Raw genomic sequence first — 23819 nt, 5'->3', positions numbered from 1 at the left:
GAGCTATTTCTTTATACTTTTCCTGATTCACTGTGGTGGAAACTGAGGTAGGGCTTGGCATATGGCCGCCAGTATTCTGTGTTACATCTTACGACCTACCCCATTTATCAGAGCGGCTATTTGTAGCAGTTCTCCAACCATCTTCATCTTCCCCTCCTCCTCGGTGGCGTCGCCAATTGTCACTCATGAAACCACGACCACCACCAAATTCTTTCCGCGGGGAAGTGGAGCCATTCCAGTCACCAGAGTCACCATTTCTTTCACTCCATCCTCGATCAGTCAATGATCCCTGAAAAATGTATTATATATAACTGATCAAACACTGGATACATGCATTGGTTAGTATAACTTTCCAATGGCTATTACTAACACGTACAATAATGCCAATAATGGGTAGTCCCGCAGTGATGTGCGATCTTGCAATCATGACTGATGCTTCTGGTGTCAATGGTAATGAGGCATTACTTGTCCCATTTGCATCCCTTTGCATTTCGGCTATCATAATCCTGCCTTGCTGGTGCACCGAGTGTGTAGCAAGGGTCATGAGTGATGCCCCAGCACCTTCTTGGTGCTATCCCTTACTCATTTCTTGGGTCCCAGCCGACATTCTCCCAGGTAGCCTTTCAGGGGGGATCCCTGTTGACACACTTTTATAACACCCCCCCCCCGCAACAGCATACAAATCACCGTCTTGCTGCCTTTAGTCTTTGGTGATCATGGTCCCAAGCAGGCTCCAACTTTTACCACTCACAGCCTTCCTAGTGGCCTTGCTGCTGCCTTTGCAGCCTCTAGCCCCAGGGCCTAAATGAGGGCGTTGTTCTGTGTCCTACTGCCACACATATGGTGGACAAGCTTCACCTCTCAGTCCCCCTTCCTGTTGATGAATGCATAAGTTGTTTTCCTTTGGATGAGGTAGTGATGCAGCCCAACAAGGACCTCGTGGGCTAACGGCTCAATGGCAATAAGTCTTGCAGGGACTCGCTTATCAGCTGGGAATGGTATGCTACAGCCAGTTTGTGGTTCCTATAGTGGCCCTCAAGTGTCTCAATAATGTAATTACACCTCATATCTATAGCAATGCTGTGCAGGATGACCACTAGATCACTTTCACTCAAACTGTCCAGTTGCTGTGCCCTGCCATGGCCTCAAACTGGCAATGAAACAAGATCCAGGACATGAGCCATCAAATCTTCATGAGTTTATTGTATATGCTCTGCTATGGTCCTGCAGCCTCTAGGACCTGACTGAGCTTCAACATCTGCCAGCTGCATTCTGCATTCTTGCCATACACTTCAAACAGTCTTTGCTGCCTGTATGTCCATGTTACATTCTTTAGAGAGGATCTCCATATCAACAGAAGCCCTCACTACTTCCTCATCCCACCACATACCTTGAATCTCAGCATCAAGGTCTCCCACACATTCATTCTTGACGTTTGGTTTATGTGGACTGGATGGTGCTTACCACAGCCCCTATTTTTTCTTGGCCAGCAATTATGGTAGCCTTCATATCTTCTTGGATGGCCTTCCTCTTGGCCCTCTTTCAGATTAATAGTTGTTCCAACCTGTCCAGGACTGGCTATTATATTGGTCTCAATCAAAGAATCCGACTTCAGTCGCTACACATGGGGTTTGGATTAGTAACTGGATTTATTTGTCACTGATTACTCTTATCTACAAACTACAACAACACTTTTCTAGCATTCACTACAATTTTACAATAATGTTATATCACTTCTGCTTGGTTATCTGTCCTTGCCAGCTCTGGTGTGCTGTTTTACATCAGATCATTGTGGACAGCATAGAAAATGCCACCTTTGGTCAGCTCTCGTGTGCTGTTTTATATCAGATCATTGCCAACAGCGTAGAAAACGCCACCTTAGACTATTTTGAGTATATCTGTTGCTGCAGAAATGTTTTTAACATGTTGTTTTGTAGAAATAGATACCACTGTGGCACTTTCAAGTGCAACAGCATGCCTTCATACTACACCCCAAGCCAGATGAATCTAGTATACACACCAATATCCTATATTACTTAAGATCTATTTTAATACTACCTTCCTACTTTGTCTAAATGTTCCAAAGTGGTCCCTTCCTTTCAGGGCCTCCAACTCAAATTCTGAATTACTTTTTTCAGCTCAATATGCCTGCATTCTACATTTAATCATCCTAATACTACAAAGTACCCAAAGTACAACTATCTCAATCTTCCTGTTACTTCCCCTCTTAAGCTGAATATTTTAAATTACAAATGATGAATCCATCCAAAGCCAAGGCATTTTGTGATATTTTATAGCATGCTAGTTTTCATGGCGGAGGGTTGTTGGCCCTAACCCATCACCCACAGTGGAGAATCATCACTAGTTGGTCATCTGTGACAGCTTATTCACTGTATTTATAGCTATCCATATGTGGAGGATGGCTCCTCCACATGTAACCTGAGGATGTGCGGTACGATGGTGACAATACTGAAAATAAAAAAAAAAGGTACCATATGTTTGATCAAAAAACAAACATAATTCTAATCCCAAGGATATGGAACTTTGTCCATTTAAGATGGTTCTTAGACTGGGGGTTGGAAGTGATGCTAACAACCTTACTTCGGAAAACCCAGGGCTGCATGCCAGATGACAAAAGGATTAGTATATGTTGTAATGAAAGTCAAGATTCTTGGAGGACTGAATAGCAAAGGAGAGTATACTGAATACACACCTGTGATCTATCAAATGGCCGTATGTTACGTGGAAAACTGGTTGCTGATGAAATGGAACCCTCAACCCGATCCCGGTCCAGACCTCCACGAAGTCCTCCCCTTGAGTCAACTCCATCTCCGGGCTCCTCATAGCTCAGCCCTCTAGAATAGTGATAGCCTCCTCGTCCACGTCCTCTTCCACGATCAACACTCCCGCCACGTCCACGAGGCCCTAAAGAGGTTCCTGCAGGAACTTTACCCGTCAACCGCAACACTGCATCACTATTAATACCACGATTCCAATTTCGCTGCACAAAAAGAACGCAAATATGCCCACATGATATACACCATTCCTCAACAAAACTAAATCACAGATACTAATTAGAACATAAATTAAGTGCACAACATGTACTCATTGAAGAACAGGAGATTATTCTGTGTCTTACAACCATACATTCAGTTCAAAATCAATAATACCGTACAAATTCTCTTTACACTTTTTGATAGTGCAATAACTGTGCAAGAAATGGAACACAAACATACAAAATTCTGTGACTTACAAACAGTCCATATTCACAGGTTATGATGTCTATTTGTTACTCTTAAAGAATTCCTGTTCACTTGCATACACATAACCATTACAGATGCTATAAGATATCAGAAGTAAGAATTTTCAAGGATGGAGAAAACTTCAGTATTATGTTCTAAATCTGGCCAACCTAGAAGGATTAAACACAAAGCCATCATAAGTAACACTTTTCCTTCTCTAATGCTATGGGTATAAACACAGTATAACTGATCAACGGACTTCTGTCCTGAATGCAGCTACATGTGACCAAGAGAAGAGAATTTCTGCTTTTCCACATGGCTACAAAATATTAATTTATATGGAAAATATAGATTAAGAGGTTTCATCATTTACTCTACAGTGCACTGCAGAAAATATACTAAAATAAAACTTTCTGTTATCATTTTTGTATCATATGAAGTTAGGAGAAGGAAGGTGTTCAGAATTTAACATCTAAAATGTACAAAAATAATTGTTTGCATTCTCCTGAGTAACTGACAACCATTCTGTCACCACTATATTTCTCACACCAGATTTGAGTTTCTTATGGTGGCGACAATGACTGCATTCATTTCTTTACTTGTACAGAATTCATGCCTGAAAAGACATTCATAACCTATTTAATCCTTATTTAGTTCTGATCAAAATAATTTTTGGATCATAAGGACTGGATAAATATGACAATTGCACTTTCCTCTTTTTGACCTTTTGATCTGGATAAAATTGTACAATGGACATTCCTGACTGGGCCAAGCGTCCTGTAACAACTCTTATGGACCTCCAGAATTGTGATTTTGGTTCCCACTGTACACTGAAAATAGTAACTGTCAGATAATGATGAAATGATCCATGTCAATAACTGATAATGACACACCCTCAATGATGTACTAGACATACTGTACATATTATTGATATTTTGAAGGTACTTGGTGCTTCCTTCTTCAGAGTATGGGGCAATCATAATTAGTGACAAACTGATATATTCTTACAAAACCCTCTAAACCACATGGCTATTGTTGTTCTAGCAAAGTGTCAACATATAGCTAAGGCTGATTTCGCACCGGACCCGTCTGAGCCAGTCACGTCCAGTCACGTCGGACTCCTGTTGACTCATCTGACTGGCTTCACACAGCAACACAAGGAAATGTCGTAATCTCTTTCACACTGCACGCGTCTTGTCCAGTCCAGTCATGACTGGCCAGGACTCATCCGGTTGAATTTCTTGCCAGTCTTCGTGTGTCTCGCTTATAAGTCACACGCGCTTTAATCAGTTTCATTTGTAACATATTGTTGTAATATGGATGTCGAGAAACTGATAATTCTAGTGAGAAGTAGACGTGAAATATATGACACAAAGGACCCAAATCATTGAAATAAAGATGTCTGAAAGTACCAAATGCATCTCTCTTCATGTTAATAGGATGAATCCAAAACATTTTCTTTTGCCTTCTTTCCCTCCTCCTCTGCAATCTTCGAAGTATAATAAACACAATCATTTCCACGTCCATCTGGCCAGGAGAAAGAGTGATACTGACTGACAAAGATGTATTCAGTATGAAACCTAATGACTGAAACAACGTGACTGGACTGGACTGGACTGGCGTTGACGTGACTGGACTGGACTCATTTGGTGCGAAGGGACCCTAATATGCACAATGAATGAAGCATTACTGTTTCATCCTCTGTCATCTGTTGCAGTGCCAATGGTTCTTGAGTTTTCTCCACATACAGTGATGAGACACTGGTAAGCTGATCCGGTGCTTTCACCATGTGGTCAAACAGAGCCAGCATTTCCTCCCGTCCATACCGATGGTCAGCAAGCTGGTATCGCGGTGTTGATGGTATACTAGGTTGTGTGCAACCATCCTGAGACAGGTTGCGCAACCTACAAGATAAAAGATGCTTACATTAATACATATACTGTACAAGGTAGTAAAGCTGTCCTTGAGCTTAACTAATTAAGCACATGTCATGAAGGCGTATGGGAGAGTGGATGTATAGGTCCACATTTTCTTGACCTCAGCACTAGTTGGAGGTGAGTGGTCAGCTTCACGCCCCTGCGCTTTACCCCCAGGGAAAGAGTCCCCAGTACTCATTGGATAGGAGGCTGGGTGTACCCCAGAGCTGGCCTGGGCAATGTGGCAAAAGGAAAATTCTTGACCCTATTGAGACTCGGACTCTGGCCCCTCGGACGTCCAGTCTGTAGCCAGTCGCTCTACCACCTGCGCTATCCTGGCTCCTAATTCATATACTGTATATGAGACTAACATGGAAGATGTGGAATAAACAAGCAAAAGTGATACCAGCGGTGCTCAATGCCCAATTACCACTAGCAGCTTGAAACTTCTCGATAATATCTGCAGAACTTTATATTTATTTATTTATATTCATTTGTATCTTATGAAGTTGCAAAAGAATGACATTATGTTGCCAATTCATGAGCATTATATAATCATTTAACTTGTAAACTGAATGCAATAGCAGGAAATGACATTGACTTCTGCTGCACACAGATTTCAGACACTTAAGAGATATGACTTCCACTATGGAATCCTGCCTGGGGATTGGCTGTCCTGGTTCATCTCTTCTGTTTTTTGTCTTAGTGACCCCATTCCAATAATCACCCACAGTCTTTCTTATTATTCCCTTCTATCTGAAATGGCATCATAAAAACCTGAATACCAGCCATTCAGGAATGTGAGAAAGAGAAAAATGTGCCAAATCAACACCTACGAATGATGCCTTCTTTTTCATTACAGAAGTTTGCAGGAAAGTAAGATAAAATGCCTACTTGAGGCAAATGTACGAGAACTTAACGAATCAGCAAACAGAAAAGACACCTCAAGAAGAATAATTTCCAGTAATCAGCTAACATACGCAAACAAGGTTGAGTAAGTTTTATGCAAACTGATAAAGACGGACCTCAACAAACTTAGTCACAATTTCATTAAATATTGAGATGATAGCTGATCTCTCTGTAACCAAATGACAGGTGGATAACTTCTAACAGGCAAAGGTCAAATATCTGAACCTAATTATAGAATGGAAGTGGCCACAGATAACAAAGAACACCAGGTTATTAGAAAATGTATTATGAGTATGAAGCTGAGATACTGTGACATATTTTCCCAAGGCTAGAACTGTGAAGCCAGCAGACAGCAGTTGCTGGGGAATGACTCTGTAAACACACCTATTATTAGGCAACAGATTCTTATCACACAACATTACAGTAAATGGGATGTGGTGTTCTCTGCGTGGTCTGTGTGATAGCTACATCATGCAATGGTGTTTCCTGTGCAGTAAATTCTGAGGTGTTATACTCGTAAGTAGGCCAAGTCTAGATTTTAGTTATTTGTGAAAAAGTCGCTGGCCAGTAAGGACACAAACACAGAAGATGAAGATGCTACTTGTTGGAAGCCGTTACCAGGTGATGAGTGCAAATACAGCAATCATGAACCAAATACATAAGGGATAAGGAAGCCAAGAAGAATCATGTCAACTATAAAAGGGTTTCATTATTATTTATTCTGGGAAAAATGTTTTTGGGGTGCTGGCTAGCAGAGCAGGAGACTAGCTATTAAATCATATTGTTCAGATATGATGTGTTAAGAGAAGAGGAACTTCAGTTGATAAACATTCCATGATTCAGGCAACAGAAATGCCTTATGGTTTAAAATTTAAGGAGCAGAAACAGTGAAACACCTTCTTTCAAACTGCACATTTTTTTCCGCAGCGGTGTTCATTCTCCAAGTGCTACCACCGCTCCCTCCTTAAGGTAAGCTCATCCCGAACGGTTCCCTTATAAGGTTCCAGTTAGTCCAGGCTACACCATAGTCCAAAAGTTTTTCTTTTTTTCTTTCTTTCCACTCCTGAAGTGGCTGGTGCTCCCACATCACCAGCATTTACTCAATTTGTAGCCTCTGTTTCTTCTCTGGAGGGGGCTCACCCCTCCACAATGTCCATTCCATCATTCTTCATACCCCACTGGAAGTTCTGACTACTTGTTTCACGATCTTCAGTCCAAAAGCCTTCCTGTTGAACTCATTTGATGTCCTCTTGATCATAAAGACTCAGCTGTGATCTTGTGGCTGGGTTCCCTATTTGCCTGCTGCCTCGTAGCTGCTCTCTTAGGCCTCGGTCCCTTACGCCATTGTTGAATTCCGGGTCATTCCAACATATTTTCCCAAACGTCCATCCTTTGTGGGTTTCTTGTACCACATCGTCTTGGTCGTATCCCTTGTGACTGTCTCCCTGTGCCATGCCACTTTTGTACTGTGGGTCATTCTCCTGCTGACTGTTGCCAATTCTTTCCACAATCCACAATTTCCCTGGGTCCAAATTTTCCTGAAGACGTTTCTCTTGCGCCATGCCATTGCTGCATGATGGGACATCTTTCTGCAGGTGGCAGCCAATTTCCTGCAGGATCCACAATCTCCTAGGGTCAGTTCCTTTGGCTCTCCGCATTGTACTGCAGCTAGATGTCGGCCTATGTGCCAATTCTTCATGGTTCCTGAAGATTTCACTGCAGCCTCTTCCATAGGTGCCCCCACCACCCCCGATGTTCCACTTTGGATTTCATGTCTTCTGGATTTACCTCCTTACTGTCCAGACATGTCTCTGTCATTACTTGACAGGATATCATCTCTTCCTGCCAGGCATTCATATTGGTTTCCATCTTCTCGTCTAGCATGGCTTTTGTTTTTGCTTGAATGGCTTTCATTTTTGCTCAGATGCCTTCTGTTTCTGCGTCCAACTTTTCTAGGGTGGTGTCCATTTTGGCATTCATTTCGGCCAGCATGGCCTTTAGGAATTCCATGTTTTCCATCTCTGTCGGATGGCACTGACAGGTGCCAAGTAGTAAGAAGTGTCTGATTCCCAGCAATATTTCTGGCATCTCAAAATGTGACAAATAGTAGAAAAAACATCGCAAATTCTGATGAGAACGAATTGCTGGACACAAATGAAAAAACTGAAAGTGATTTCTGTGATGAGGAAGATGATGTGTCGTTAGCTGACTGTGGAGATAATGATGGTGATGAGTGTGTGAATGACCATTTTCTGTTGGGTGATATCGACCATTATAACAGACTAAGTGAAGATTTTACTGGAATGTGTGGACCTGAAAATTGTGCATAGGATGTAACTGACACTGTGCATATATTTGATCAATTTCTAATATGGATCTGGTACAGAAAATTGCAGATGAGTCTAACAGCTATGCACAGCAATTCAGAAATTCTAGAGGCAATATTTTTTCTGAGCAGTCCAGAGTAAATTACTGGCAGTCCGTGATAGCAGAAGGAATTGTTCATGCTTATAAGGATCGTAGAGAAGCTGAGTGTCAGACTGTACTTCTTATGAATCAGTTAGTACCCATGTCCATTTTTGCTGTCATTTCCCTGGATAGATTTTGAAGCATCTACAGAGCCATGAATTTCACATACCACAATTCCAATGATATAATTGAAGGGCCTCAAAAATTGTTCAAAATCTATCCTATCATCACCCACACAGATTCAAAATTCTGGGCCCTCTGCATACACCAACAAGACATTTCTAATGATAAATCACTATCTTGTGGAAGGGCTGCCTCTCTTCAAAACAGTATCTTCCACTGAAGTCATTACAATTCCATACAAAGACATTTCAACTACGTGAACCAAGTTCTGTTCACCTGTAGCCCCTTCACTGCGTATATCAGAAAGGAGACAATTTTGGATCCTCAAGTCTGTTCATGATAGTGAAATTCACCCCATCTGATTTTATTTTTGCATAAAGCTTGTTTTCGCTTATGCAACGACTATATTCATTGCACCGCAGCATAAACTGAAGTTCACACAATCTCAGATTTTGACACAAGGTTCCACTACACAATTCTAAAATTGGTACATGATGCTGTATGAGCAGAGACAGATAACTGGACCAATTGTCTATGAAAAACAATTAACCCTTAAATGTACATGGAGCAGATCCTAACCAAATTTTTGAGCAACTAAAAAATTAACACTGATATGCATTCTTCCAACATAACTTTACTATTTCAGACACCCATGTAAAGTTTGAGAAAAGTTATGAGTGGTTAGTGGCCAGCACACTCCCTCAACCTCAATTCATGTGACTTTAATTTCTGGAGAACCATTAAGCAAAAAGTCTACAAAGCAAACCCTTACACAACTGTAGAACCTTAAGATATCTAAAACCAAGTTTTCTCCATTTCCCAAGAGCTGCAACAAGTGATGGAAAACTTTAATGGAGGTGATAGGAGTGCATGTAGAAAGACAGAGAATATTTCCAGCATGTGATGGAATCCTGGCAAGTTCATTTTTTTATAGCATCAAGTGACTGTGGCTAGAGACGGGGTGTGGATTGATAACTGGATTTATTGGACACTTACGCTTGTAACTACCAATAAATATGACAGTCTCACTGGATTACGCATTCCACAGATAACTGTAACTACAGCACACATAACATATTCCCAGTCTTCACTATCCATTGTTTGGTAGCGGCCTCCAACAGCAGACATTCCCCTTCCTCTGGGCTCCCGAACTGTCCCTGGCCTCACATACCAGCTTCTCACTTCTCACAACTGCAACTCTCAACTGACTCAACTTACAAATGAACAACTAGTTCTCACTACATAGCCTAAGTAAGGACCGCACAGAAAACATCTCTTCCAGTATTGTGTTAATTCACTGTCAGGGAAAGAAATGTGTCAATGAGCTGTTCCCCAGCAACGGCTGTTGTACTGACACCTGTTTATACAGCTGTTACTTGGTAATGGGTCTCCATGTCATAATATGTTAAGGCTGTAGGTTTACTGGTTCCACTAGCAGTCCTATCTTCATGGACCTGAGGTAAGAGGACAGACCAACTATTTTGTCTGAGAAGCCAACAATCTGTGGATTTCTATCAGTACTCGAAAGAATTTCACTCTATTAGGTGTGGCTCCTGGTAAATCAATGGGATATAGTTTTGAACTGAAGTATTTTCTCTGCTGTCTGGTTCTTTGTCATCAAGATCTGAATTATCTCTTACCAGTGAGCAGGCAAAACAGGAATTGGCAAATTTCATTTATGTGGCACTGCTTCAATACAGTCAACAGTTCAACTGTATGCATACTGTTCCACAACGATGACAAAATTTTCATAAGATGTACCAATTTTTAAGAAAGACAGTGTGAATAGGGAATGATATACTCCTTTGCCAATGTACAAGATTAATGTAACAAGTTGTACAGTAGACACAGGTGTAGCCCAACTTTTACTCTCATCTCCCAAATGACACAAAATTATAGTAAAATAAATGAGGGCCTTGTCTTGTTGGTATTGTTATGGGCTCAAGTTACAATTTCATTCTGTACTGTCCATACACATAGCACAAAGTATCCAATTTTAGAAAGTCATACACACAATTCATTACACAACTAACCACAGATCTGAACATAATGTTTGCAGACTAAATGCAGGGGGGAAAAGGATCACATGCCAGCACACGTAAGCCTCCTCCTCCTTTTCATATCATCCAGAAATGTACCGTGCCTTGTCTCTAGCATTTGCACTGTTCATTTCTAGAAATATAACTTTTATAAAATTCTGGTCAGAAGCATGGAGATGACAGTTCAGTTAGAGTCTGTCTGGAGGAAGCAGAATGCAGAGATAATGTGTGGTGAAACAAAGCCACTGTCAGGTGCAACTCAGTGAGTGGAAGAAGAGATAAATGCAGAGATGTTCAGTGAAAGAGCAGTGAACTGAAACAAACTGATATGAAGACCATAAGTGACAGACAGAGATGATGAGAGATGAAGTGCCATTGGGAGTCATCCAGTGAACCAGTAAATGGTCCAGGACATACTTGATTGTACTACCAAGCAGCAAAATGAGGAACAACTTCATGGAGGGTCTTCTTGCTTGCCTAAAGAGCATCCATGTAGACTATTCAGTCTACATGGAACCAATACACAGGTAGAATACACTGAAGATATATATGCCCAGATAAAACAGACATGTCATATTTTTTGATCATATAATGATACATATCAGAAATATGAACTCCTAATACATCTCGCATAACCCGTACATCATAGAAAGTTGCCTCTGGACTCCACAACTGGGCTTACTATGTAGAAAGCTCCTAACAACAAAGATCTACAAATGACATAACATGCCCAATTCTACACTGTAGCATTGGAACATTAGAATTCTTTTGACATACATATTCTTAATCTACCATACTTAATAGTTTTGAACAACTTTAAAATATTTTTAAGTATTTTTAATATTTTCTGTAATATATTCAATACTTATATCACATAATGTATCTTGATATATGGTATATATTTCATTTTTTTATTTCATCTTTTATCTTATGTTTATCTACTATTTTAATTGTAATACTTACCAACTTGAGGCAAATTTTCTATTATATAATATGACACGTTGCACTGATATGGATCCATATCAGTAGTTCAATAACCAAACCTATTCCTATATATATATATATATATATATATATACAAACACACACACAATACACTTGGTTGACTTACGACAGATTTTCATTCTGACTGACAGGTCGTATGTCGGCCATATATTTATTAACAGTGATTGAGACTAGCTCTTTCTAACGGGCCCAACTGAGTAGGATTATCCTTCCCTACCCTCCTGAATACGGAGACAGATCCAGTCTCCGAAATGTGGTGGTCTTTTGTCTTTTACATACTAGATGATGGATGAAGTCCAAAATAAGCCAAAAGAAGTACAGTATTTTTTAACTTTTCTAATCTTTTTATCATCTTTATAATTTATTTTTAAAAACTTTTACATTTTAATCATCTTCTATTTTTCATTTTTTTTGTGGTTGTAAGTTGACAACCAAGTGTGTATACATAGGGCAGTCATAAAAGTTCCCGGAATTCCCCTGCAGACGGAGAACAAGCAACAAGATAGCGTACACACTGTTGTGGTGGGAAGCTGAGCATGTCTGCTTGCAGGCACAACAGGTCTGGGACAGGTTTCAGTGTGCAGTGTCGTTACTCTTCCATTTGAATTAGACATGAGTGTTGGTCATTCGGCGCAATGTCGCAGTTCGAACAGCGTGCGAACATCAAGTTCATGTACAAATTGGGAAAATCTGCTTCAGAGAAGCTATCAGCCCTGCAGCCAGTTCACGGTGATACTGCACTAAAGAAATCCACAGTTTATGACTTGTTTTCCTGGTTTAAGAATGGGCATCTAAGCTGCAGCCATCTTGGAAAGGACCTTACATGGTGATCATATGAAACAAGGAAGTAGTGCATGTACTTGTGATCTAGTGCCATTCTAGGGTGAAGATGATGGGTGGTCCACCTAGACTCACTGGCCCCATACCTAGACACTACTCAGATTGAGTTGCCTTTCAGACAGAGCAGTGTTGTGGACTGAGTGCAAGTGGGGGGGGGGGAAGTGGGTCAGTCAGCATACACTCCCCTCTTAAAGTTTCCAGACCTTCTCACACATCTTCCAGACATGTGGTGCATCTCATCCCTTGCATGTGCTCTGAACTTTTCTACAAATGTGACTTGTAAGAAACTGTTTCTGTGAGGCAAGGAGAAAGCAGTTCAGTTGAGTCTGTGTGAGGGAAGTGGCATGTAGTGTCTGTGTATGGTAAAACACTGCATCTCAAAAGACACAAGTTAGTGAATGCAAGAACACACTAGTGAAGTGGTGTTGAGTGAAACAGCAGTGAAAATAACCTCAAGATCATGACAAACTGAAAAAAACTGCTCCAAACAAGAAACTGATAGATAGGATGTTAGTGCTTGGAGAACCAGAATATAATTGCAGCCACTGCGTGTGTGTACACTGAAAGGTATCTGCAACGATAGCATGTAAAATGCAGGACATTCATTTCTCTGGGACATCTGTGAAAAACAGCATCCTGATACGATGAATGGTGGCAGACCATGGAGTTGCACGAGCACCAATGCGGAAAATGTTCTGCATGCCATACCATCATCCCCTAATACTAGTACAAGGCGAATGACTCATCATATTTCCTAGCAAACAGTGATGAGGGTGTTGCATGATCAGCTGCTGCATGCATTCTACATACAGCATGTTCAAGCTGTGCAGCTGATGTTGGATTATGAGTGTTAAAACACCTCATGACTCAAGGTACACGGGTTCAAACCCAGCGGAGGTCGTGGAATTTTTAAGGACGGAAAAATTCAGGGAACAAGTCCTCCGGGAGGGACTTTAAGCCATGGGTCCCGTGTTGTAGCTTTACGGCACGTAAAAGAACCTCATGTCTCAAGGAGACCGCTGAGCCAAATTTGTAAGGACATTTCCCACCCAACAATAGTCTCTAACGCCTCTGGTAGATGGGGGGAGCATCTAGATACCGCTGAGCCCGTAGAGTCCGAACTTGCTGGCTGAGTCAGGACTGATGGCACGCGCCAGTACCGGTAGGGTATAGAGACAGGTAGAATAGCACAGGGGGACATACAATAGATCAAACTGGTCGTGGTGCATGGGGAAACCCACCCCCTCCAATAATAATAATAATAATAATAATAATAATGAGTGTTAAAAAGCTTTCTATAAAATGGCTACTGAACCACAATGCTGCATCTCCAATCTTCTTCAGTTGAGTGTTGTTGATGAATGAAGCATATTTCACAAAGAATGGGATTTTGAATACATATAACCAGCACAATTTGGCTCATACATCAGTTTACAATAAATGTTTTTTTTTTTTGCTATCCCTGTACCAGGCTGTGAAGGCCCATAGGGTTGCGAGACGTTGAGGGTCCCACATTATCTAGACAATCGGCTCAAAGATGGCGGTAAAGTTGTCAGCCTTACGCACTGGCCGCGCTTTACTCTCCAGGAAAATTATTTAATTAATTCCTGGTACTCATTTCTGTTAGAGGCTGAGTAAACCCCAGGGCCTAGTGCGGCTGGAAGGATTAGGTCAACTGAAAAAAAATCTAATGACCTCATTGGGATTTGAACCCGCGACCTTCTAGCTTGTAGAGTAGCACCTCAACCACTATGCTACTGCATGCCCCACAATAAATGTTTGGGCAGGGAAAATTGGTGATTTCCTCCCAGACTCTTTTAAGCTACCACCTTAAAAACTGGGGAACTCAAATTTACAGTTTATATCAGAACAAGTATTACAACTACCAGAAAATGTAACATTGGCAATGAGGCACACAAAGTGTGTATGGTGTGATGAGGTTCCTGCCCATTCTTCTAGCTATGTGATGTGGTATTTGGACAGATACTACCCAAATCAATGGCTAGGATGAAATGGGCCAGTAGTGTGGCCACCAAAATCATCTGCGCAGACTTCTACTTGTGGGGCTTTCCGAAGGGCACTATTTATGCAAAAGAACATAACATATGGGATGAGGCATGGAATGCCACTCAAGTGGCTTGGATGACAGTATGCAACATGGCTGACACCATTCAGCAGACAAGAAATTCTTGGCACAACAGTGCTCAGTTATGAACTGAGGGAATTGGCGGACTCTTTGAATACCTTTTTCAAACTGTTAGTAACTTGCTATATGGCATTCTGTCCACAACTAATAAATTCCTCATCCATAACTATGTTATCTGTCTAATTTCTTTCTCAATACTTCTCGCTACCATCTTTTGCTACTGAAAAGGTTGTGACCATATATTTATTTATATGACTGCTTCTGCTTGCCTGTAAGTGTACATCATGATACTTGTATTTAAGGTATATGTATACATAAATTAGAAAGGTTCAATCCATCCTTTGTTTGTGGCCACACAAATTTTCATCATTAGTCAGTTGATCAAAGAAGGGCAACAAAATCAATTTCACATAAAATTCAGAATTTACTAACCTCAAGCAGTTAGTCGCTGGTTTCCCACCACGGCGGCCCAGGTTTGATCCCAGGTCTAGTCAAGTGGGGTTAGTGGTGGACAAAGTGGCGCTGGGGCGGGTTTTCTCCGAGTACTTCGGTTCCCCTGCCAATCTTCATTCCACCAAATTCTCCATCATCATAATCACCTGGGGCAGGCTACAATAGGCCAGTCAGTGGCCGCAGTGCTTAGTGGACCCAGTTTGACTCCACCCCCCACTAAGTGAAACTGCATACCAAACCCCAACTTTCAAATCATACAGAGGCACTTCATGAAGAGCATTAACATTTACTGTGCTCCAATGTCTGCTAGTATAGCTCTTTATGCAGTCACTTAAAGTGAACTATACCTTGTCAGAATAAAACATAAGTTCTCGGTGAAGATGTTCATTGAACACCAATTCCTGAAACCACTTATAAAACTGAATTCTTGTTTTGTAATCTGAAGGCAAAAGTCTATGTACGGCTGTAGTTCTGTAAGGCCATAACTTCAACAACTGCATTCCACAAGCTCTACTAAGCTCTAATTTTTGCTAACTCACACTGAAGAACTGAAAGACATAACTACCTCTTCTGGCCTGTTCTATCAAGCACCAGTGTCATTATGTTCTTCTTCAGTCAGTAAAGGTCTCTTCCAACACTTCACTTCTGAACACCGTATTTCATAACAGTGGCAATGTAAGAATCTCAAGGATGACTAAAAACTAAACACACAGACTATCAACATAAACCAGCTAGCATCAGGTGACAGGACATGTGGGAGAACAAACTTCCAGCTGGCTAGCCTATGGATACTCTGTCCTCACTGTATGTTACTATGAGTAATAATCCACTGATGCAGAACCCGTATAAATATTGTGTACCAACTTTCAAACCCGCAGAACGTGCAGCTGTTTAAAAAAAGTATCTTAATATAACAAAATTGTCATTGCAGTGATAGGTCGTACTGTCTCTCCTTAAGTAGTTACTATAGGATTCTGACGATGGTGTATAACACACTGATATATTGGGTTTTTATCTTAAAAACCAGGACGATGGATAGTCCAAAAACCCAATATATCAGTGTGTCTCTCCTTAAGTTCACAAACATCTTAGATAATTCAATAGATCTACCGACTCTATTAATAAATTAATTATCAACAGAGGACTACAGCTGTCGCATTCCCCAGATCTGACAGTGCAGTCTTTTTTAACATCTATGGTGGAACTTGAAACATAACGTCTACAGGAGTTATCTATTAACAGTGCAGACTTCAGAATGTTATTCTAGAAATTAAAGAAAGGCAGACTTCAATGCATCACAGCATTTGTTATGTCATTATGGCCTTGAATGTTGCAGGACACTATTTTCATCAGTTTTTGTAACGCTAAGTTTGTTAAGTGGCATTACTGGAAACATATTTCAAGCATGAACATAACCTCAATTTGATCATTCTGTAATGCGTTATCATCTTATCCAAGAGGACGTGGCCACAAGACAGCACNAATGACGTGGCCGGAAATGAGTCATAAAAGTAATCCGGGTTCTTTACTGCCACACCTTGTATGAAGGAATAAACTGCCCCCCCCAAGAGGGTTTACAATGTAGGGTTAAATATGTGTAAACAATCAGTAACTGACTCTTAGTTATTTAATGTTCCTGTATCAACTGTAGATGTTACATAGTACTGAATGAGATATGAACATTATCAAGAATGAAGAGAAAATACTACCTGAAGTTAGTACCATAGTATTCACATGGAGGGAATTAAGAAAGCCACACGAATCCTGAATTGGGATAGCCTATCAAATGCAAGTCTGCAGTCTTTATCCTGGCACCACAACCTGGCATGGGCTTTGCCCTTCTCTGCCAGTCTTTTCCAGACCTCTGTCTCTCTAATGCTTTTCACATTTTCTGTATTATCTAGCCACTTGAGTTTTGGTCTACCTTAGTCTCTTCTCCCTTCCGGTTTACCAACAATTAATATGTTTATCTATTTTGGAAACATGTGTGGGCCATCTCAGCTGAACCACCTTAACTTTTACATCAGAACTGCAACTCATGTTGTGCCGGCTTCTCCTCTGGCTACTTTCTCTCTCTGTCCCACAAACTGTCCTTAAGATCAGTCTTTCAGACCAACGGATTATTTTAAGCATCCTTTGTGAGAAAGGGGCAAATCTAGAGTTTTTTATTTTTTTTTTATTACTAGTGGGGTGGGACTAAGTCCCTTGTACTGCGGCCACTTCTGGCCTATTGTACCAGCCCCAGATGATAGGTGAGGGTGATTGTGGAGCAATTGGTGGAATGAAGATTGGCAGGGGAAACCAAAGTACTCGGAGAAAACCTGCCCCAGCGCCACTTTGTCCACCACAAATCCCACTTGACCAGACCCAAGATCGAACCTGGGCCACTGTGATGGGAAACCCGCAACTAACCGGTTGAGCTATGGCACGGCGCACCTAGTTTTGCTGTTTATACCAGTATAAAGGCAAAGCGATCCCTGTAGCAGGCCATGAAGGCCCATATGGTTGTGAGAGGTTGAGGATCCCACATTTTCTAGACAACCAGCTCACAGATGGTGGTGAGGTTGTCAATCTTATGTGCCAGCCACTCTTTACAACCAGAAAAATGCCTGGTACTCATTTCTGTTAGAGGCTGAGTCGATCTCATGGTCATACTGCAGCTAGAAGAGTTAGGTAAATTGAAAAAATCCACCTCATTGGGACTAGAACCTGCGACTTTCCAGCTTGTAACACAGTCACTCAACCAAGCACGGTAACGCATGTCCCCTATTTATACCAGTACAATTTTATAAAATTATGGCTACAATAATTTCGAATTTGAGATGGGCATATAAAATTAAAATTCATATGATGGTCTATTCAGAAATTTATGAAACATGTTTCATGTGAATAAACTGTTCATTTGACATATAAATTCCTCATTTGGCTGTTTCCAACAAGGTATCTCAAGCACCATTATTATCTTTGTGATATTCAGATGAGTTACCTTGTGAAGATACCAATGAGGTCCACCGATGGGATTTCCTTTTAATTCAGCCTATCAAATGCTTCTTATAAATAACCTGAATAATGGATAGGGAATCTTATATCTGCACTATCTGCACAGTAATTTGTGACAACTGAAAACAAAAGCATGAAAGGTGCAAAGTCAGATGTTTACTGCCTCTGGTGTGTACAGGCACAAAAAATTATAAATATTTTTTTTTCGGTGAACAGACAGAGGGTTAGTGTTAATGTAGCAAACTTAAATTCATACAATGGAATATCTGAAATAAATGAAACACTGAAACATGAGTTTAGACTATAAATTAGAATCACTATTCCAGAACTCAAACATAAGCTGGGAGCATAAAGCTAAAAGTTGTGAAGTGGCATAATTTGAGTATACACTTAAAGCAAAATACTATCAGTGAATAATGAATATTTCAACATTTGTTAGTTACAGTCCATTCTAAACTACAGTCTCTGGTACCACTAATCCATTCAGCCTCTCTCTACTGATAAGAAAGAAGTATTTAGTAGAAAGTAATGTTAAAATGATACAAAATTCAAACTTCTCAGAGAGAACAGCAACACAGCACAGACATTTTGTTGAGTTAGCATTTATAAACTAAGAGATTTTTCCATAAACTTAACTCTATTCACTCTGGTCCAACACACTAGCAAACAAAATTATAGAATAATTGTTAACATTGTCCAGTGTCATTCAATTTGTAGCTATTTATATAGATATAGCTATGCATATCTGCAAATTGAATCACACTGGATGGTATTAGCAATTATTCAATACTTTAGATTTCAGTCCAATGTTCAATGCATTCATTTATAAATTTTGAATTCCTGGTATCCTTACACTGCACTCGAGAATAGTCACATAATACAAGAGAAAAATCACTCACCTCAGAGAAGCACAACAGCAGCATATGCAATGAATGATACAAACAAAATGTTGATGAAATATGTTATAAACAGTATACTGACATATAAACACCAAACACCGAAAGGCAACCCACACAAATTAGAATCTTATTCAGGAGGAAATTAAGAGGAGACTTAAGTAGGGTAATGCTTGCTACCATTCAGTCCAGAACTTTTTGTCTTTTAGTCTGCTGTCTAAAAACATAAAAATTAGAATATACAAAACTATCATTTGGCTGTAGTTCTAGATGGGTGTGAAGCTTGTTCTCTGACATTAAGGGAGGAACACAGACTGAGGGTGTTTGAGAACAGGGTCTTGAGGAGAATATTTGGGCCGAAGAGATATGAAGTGACAGGAGGTTGGAGAAAACTGCACAATGAGGAGCTTCATAAGTTGTACTCTTCTCCAAGTATAATTAGAATGATCAGGTCAAGGAGGAGGAGATGGGCAGGGCATGTAGCACAAATGAGGGAGGAGAAGAAGAAGAAGAAGAAGAAGGAATATAGGATATTGGTGGGAAAGCCAGAAGGAAAGAGACGACTGGGAAGACCAAGACATAAGTGGGTGGACAACATTAAGATGTATCCTAAAGAGAAAGGATGGAATGGTATGGATTGGACTGATCTGTCTCAGGACAGGGACCAGTCGGGGGGGCTCTTGTGAAAATGGTAATGAAGCTTCAGGTGCCACAAAATTCTGGTAAGTTTCTGAGAGCTGCAAAACTGGCAGCTTCTCAAGAAGGGCTCAGCTCAATGAGTAATGAGTGATACTGGCATATAAATGAAACTTATACATTCAAAACAATGACTTATGTAGCTACCATAGCTAGAAGCACATGATAAATTTAACAATATATCCTCCTGAATTGTATATCATATTTAGCAGCAGAACACCCTGAATATCTGGGCTATTTTATACATCATAGTGACATTATATGGGATATACAGCTAACACAGAATGGTATAGGAGAAAGAAGAAATGTTCTTTACTAAATCTTCAAGTGCCTTAACAAACTGGTGACTTACTCAAACCTGAATCTAACATGTTAAGAAGAAACATTCCTACCTAACACACCCTTCAAGCAGAACACACCAACTGCCAACTGCATGGCATTATATCCCAGAATTGTAATATTCATGGTCTTTGCTGTGATAGTCTCAAATCCTAGAATTAATAATGGGGTACTTACACTCACTGACAACCCACCACTTCACTCAACACTCTTAAGTGACAGTACATTAAAGTTCAGTTAAGTATATCACAAAAAAACGAAACAAAAAAAAACAAAAAACAAAAAAAAAAACATGCTTATAAACATTTTCTTAGATGACGCTCATAATTCTTTTCACAGTCAATCATTCGGCATAAAAGTCTGTGAATAAAAATTCAAATGACTGGGCTTCCCGATATCAAAAGCATGAGAAATTTCTAAGGTTCTTATTAAACAAGGTAGGTCAAACTGCTTACCACTCTGGACCAAACTTCATGGAGTCAGTCATCTTCATAAACTGCCTGAAATTGGAATTTAATGGGAAAATTAGGCCTATTTAACCTCTCAACATTTAGGGCATGAGTTAAATATAATCCACATTAGATATGAATGGACAGGTCATTGGATATAAGCAAATTCGTTTCCTTGCGGCAGTAGACAATGAGAAACACCTAGCATATGGTGTGTTACCATTCATGAACCTCTAATCACGCATGGTACACACGCAGACTCGCCGAATTAACATCAAGCGTAAAGAACTAAAATATAGGTAACGACATGATCTTTCCATATATCATAAACAATCATGCATACATGTGGGAGAAAAATGGTACAAACGCAAATATCAAGGCATGTGTTATTCATTGTCTTTGCAAATACAGTATTTCATAAACAAATTCAAATACCAGTCAAATACAATATAATTTGCCATTTAGCCGAGGCCACATAGAGAACGAAGCCAAAGTGGCAATCCCACAAAACTTCAATGAACTCTTTTGTCTTTTGATGACAAGTATTGACATTAGGCTTATAAAAGTATATCCGGTCATCCGAATACACGGAGAGGGAACAAAACATATGTTCGGAGAATATATATTACAATTACAAATACCTTCTTATCTTCAGAACACTGGGCGAACGAATACCACACACCAATATGGCCGAAATATTGACTATGACGCATGCGCAGATTTTACGTTACGTATTAAATTTCACCAATCGGAAGAAATATATTTTCAGCTTTGTAGTTCTGTTTACAAAATCAGCTGTACGGCATGAAAATGGTCGGAGGATGGAGGTATATATAAGTTATTGGTGAACGTGGCCTAATTAAACCATCATTTCAAAACTTGAATTGGTAATAATGGCTGCCCAGTACTATTTCGAAGATCCGAAGGTGCAGAATTCTTCAAACGGAATTAATTGCACTTTATGTTGTACTGTAACAGGTGTTCATACGAAATCACTACGTTCACTTTGTGGATTGCGTAACTTGCAAAGATTTAGAAAATTCCACCAGTTGATCTGTGCTAGATGTGTAGGTAAGGTCTGACTTAGTAGACAGGTCTGCCTAATCGTGGGATTGTTAAGGAGGCCGAAGTTTACACCAAATGTCTTAAGAGTTTGAAGGAACCATCAGCATTATTACGCGTTCCTTCACGTGTGTTCGTTAAGGGCAATGGTGGGAAGGGGCCCATCAAGACAAGATTTGGTATAAACTGGACGTTATCAGGGAGATTATCCCTTGTGACATGAAAGTAGAATGGAAAGCCCTTTAACCCGTTCAGTGTATGATACCCAAATTGTGTTTGGGTGAGGGAGCCAAGAATTTACCAAGACCATTTTTGCTAGGCTGAATCTCTTACTGATGCCAAGGCCCACATAACCAAAGCTGGACAGAATTAAACTGTCAACAGTTTCGAGAACTGTGCTGGTGCATTTTCAGCAGAATGCCCAAATGGATGTGCCATGGCAACCTGACCTGGTACCTGTCCAGAAAGGTGAGTAGATGCTACTTCATCTGAGCTAAAGAATTTCATGTTTTGTACCACCTACAATCCAGTTTTATTTGCATTACTTTTTCATGTGTACATTTTACATCACGTTCTGTGAAAGGATCAAAATGTTATTGATCTTGCTCTTATATGTTTTCTACAACATTTTTGAGGGCATGGCATTAGTATAACATAGATTGTCATTAAAGAGTTACTAGATTACTTGTATATTTTCAACAACCTCTTTTTTCAGATGACACCAGAATAATTATCATGAGTAGCAGCCCTCTAGATTATGAAAACAACATTCAACTATTTAAAATATAATGATTGGTTTAAAGCTGATTTATTGACACTGAATGTTGATAAAACATATTTTATACAATTTTTGACTAAGAATAGCTATCAAGTGAATATGCATATTGACTATGGTAACAACCAGTTTGCTAAATCTACTAATACCAAATTTTTTGGATTAATTATCAACAGTATATTGTCATGGAAAGGACATGTTGAGTGGGTTATGTCTAAATTAGGTTTGGCCTATTATGCAGTCAGGGCTGTTAAACCTCATATATCACAGGAAACAGTAAGAGTGATTTATTTCTCATATTTTTATTCTGTTATGTCTTATGGTATAATTTTCTGGGGCAATTCTCCCCATAGTGTTCATACTTTTAGGCTACAGAAAAGAGTAATTAGAATTAGTACTAATTCTAGAAGTAGAGAAATTGTTTATGAAACTGAAAATTTTGCCCCTCCAGTCACAGTCCATATTTTCTCTTTTTGTTATTTATGGTCAAGAGCAGAGAACAATTTAAATCTAATTCTGAGATTCATAGCATTATTACAAGACACATTACCATTATCCAGTATGTACTTTAACAGTATTTCAAGAAGGAACATACTATTTTGTAATAGAGGTTTTTAATAATCTTCCTTCTAGCATAAAGAACTTGGCTCATGACACAGAACAATTTAGATTTTCTTTAAAAAGATTTCTACTTTTAAATTCATTTTCCTCATTGCAAGAATATTTTAACTTCAATATTAATTAAAGATCTTTGTCTGTTATATGCTGGACGCCTAGTAGTATATTTTTATGTTTGATTATTGTAGTCTTGCTTGATATTAGTATGTTGCATGCTTTTACATATATGTTTTATAATTGTTTAATGATTTACTCATGATTTGTCTTGGATAACATGTGTGATTGTTATGGATTAAGTATAATAAATTTGTATTTCTATAATTGATGGAACTTGTCTTGTTGTCTTTGATTATTCCTATATCCACTGGTCTTGTAGCCTTGTAAGGATCCATGGAATACAGATAAATGAATGACTGAAAAATACAGTGGGAACTATAACTTCCATATGTACCAAAAGTTGTTTTAGATATTTTTTTATGTCAGTCTGATGTAGAACAATATATTAGAATGTGGGACCTATGAGGAGGATAGAGACAGTTCCATAATTATCGTTCTAGTCAGTGATGAGATGAGCACACTTCGGAGAGATGTGAAATGCAGAAATTTCACTCAGAAAGCTTGGAAGACCTAGGGAGAATATTAATATGGCTTTCATGGCTCATGCAGCATGTGTGGGAGATAAGACAAACATTCAGAACTTATTTTTGAAAAAATTCAAAGGAGAATATAAGAAGGGAAAATGAGTCTTAAAGAAATGTGTGAGGAAATGGACTGGATTCAACTGGCTCAGGATAGAATCCACTGGTGATCTCTTGTCTACATGGTAATGAACCTTCACATTC

At 39.6% G+C, this 23819-nt stretch overlaps 1 protein-coding gene and 1 long non-coding RNA gene across 2 annotated transcripts in view; one reads left to right on the top strand and one right to left on the bottom strand.

The window, feature by feature from the left end:
- LOC111874656 (GRB10-interacting GYF protein 2) overlaps positions 1-21213 on the bottom strand; it is a 62892-nt gene extending 41679 nt beyond the window's left edge. The window contains exons 1-5 of the mRNA XM_023870349.2: positions 21164-21213; positions 20529-20573; positions 4933-5146; positions 2714-3001; positions 100-289 (exon numbers count right to left, since the gene is read on the bottom strand). Of these exons, the coding sequence (XP_023726117.1) occupies positions 100-289; positions 2714-3001; positions 4933-5146; positions 20529-20566 (730 nt within the window). The 5' untranslated portion in view covers positions 20567-20573; positions 21164-21213. The remainder of the gene's footprint in view (positions 1-99; positions 290-2713; positions 3002-4932; positions 5147-20528; positions 20574-21163) is intronic.
- Positions 21214-21313: 100 nt separating this feature from the next.
- On the top strand, positions 21314-23302 carry LOC111874671. Its single transcript, XR_002844603.2, has 2 exons — positions 21314-22052; positions 22300-23302. It is a non-coding gene; the product is annotated as an uncharacterized LOC111874671 (long non-coding RNA).
- Positions 23303-23819: the final 517 nt, after the last annotated feature.

The sequence above is a fragment of the Cryptotermes secundus genome, unplaced genomic scaffold, assembly GCF_002891405.2.
Source record: "Cryptotermes secundus unplaced genomic scaffold, Csec_1.0 scaffold177, whole genome shotgun sequence".
NCBI lineage: Eukaryota > Metazoa > Arthropoda > Insecta > Blattodea > Kalotermitidae > Cryptotermes > Cryptotermes secundus.
This window is presented reverse-complemented; position numbering and strand designations above follow the sequence as displayed.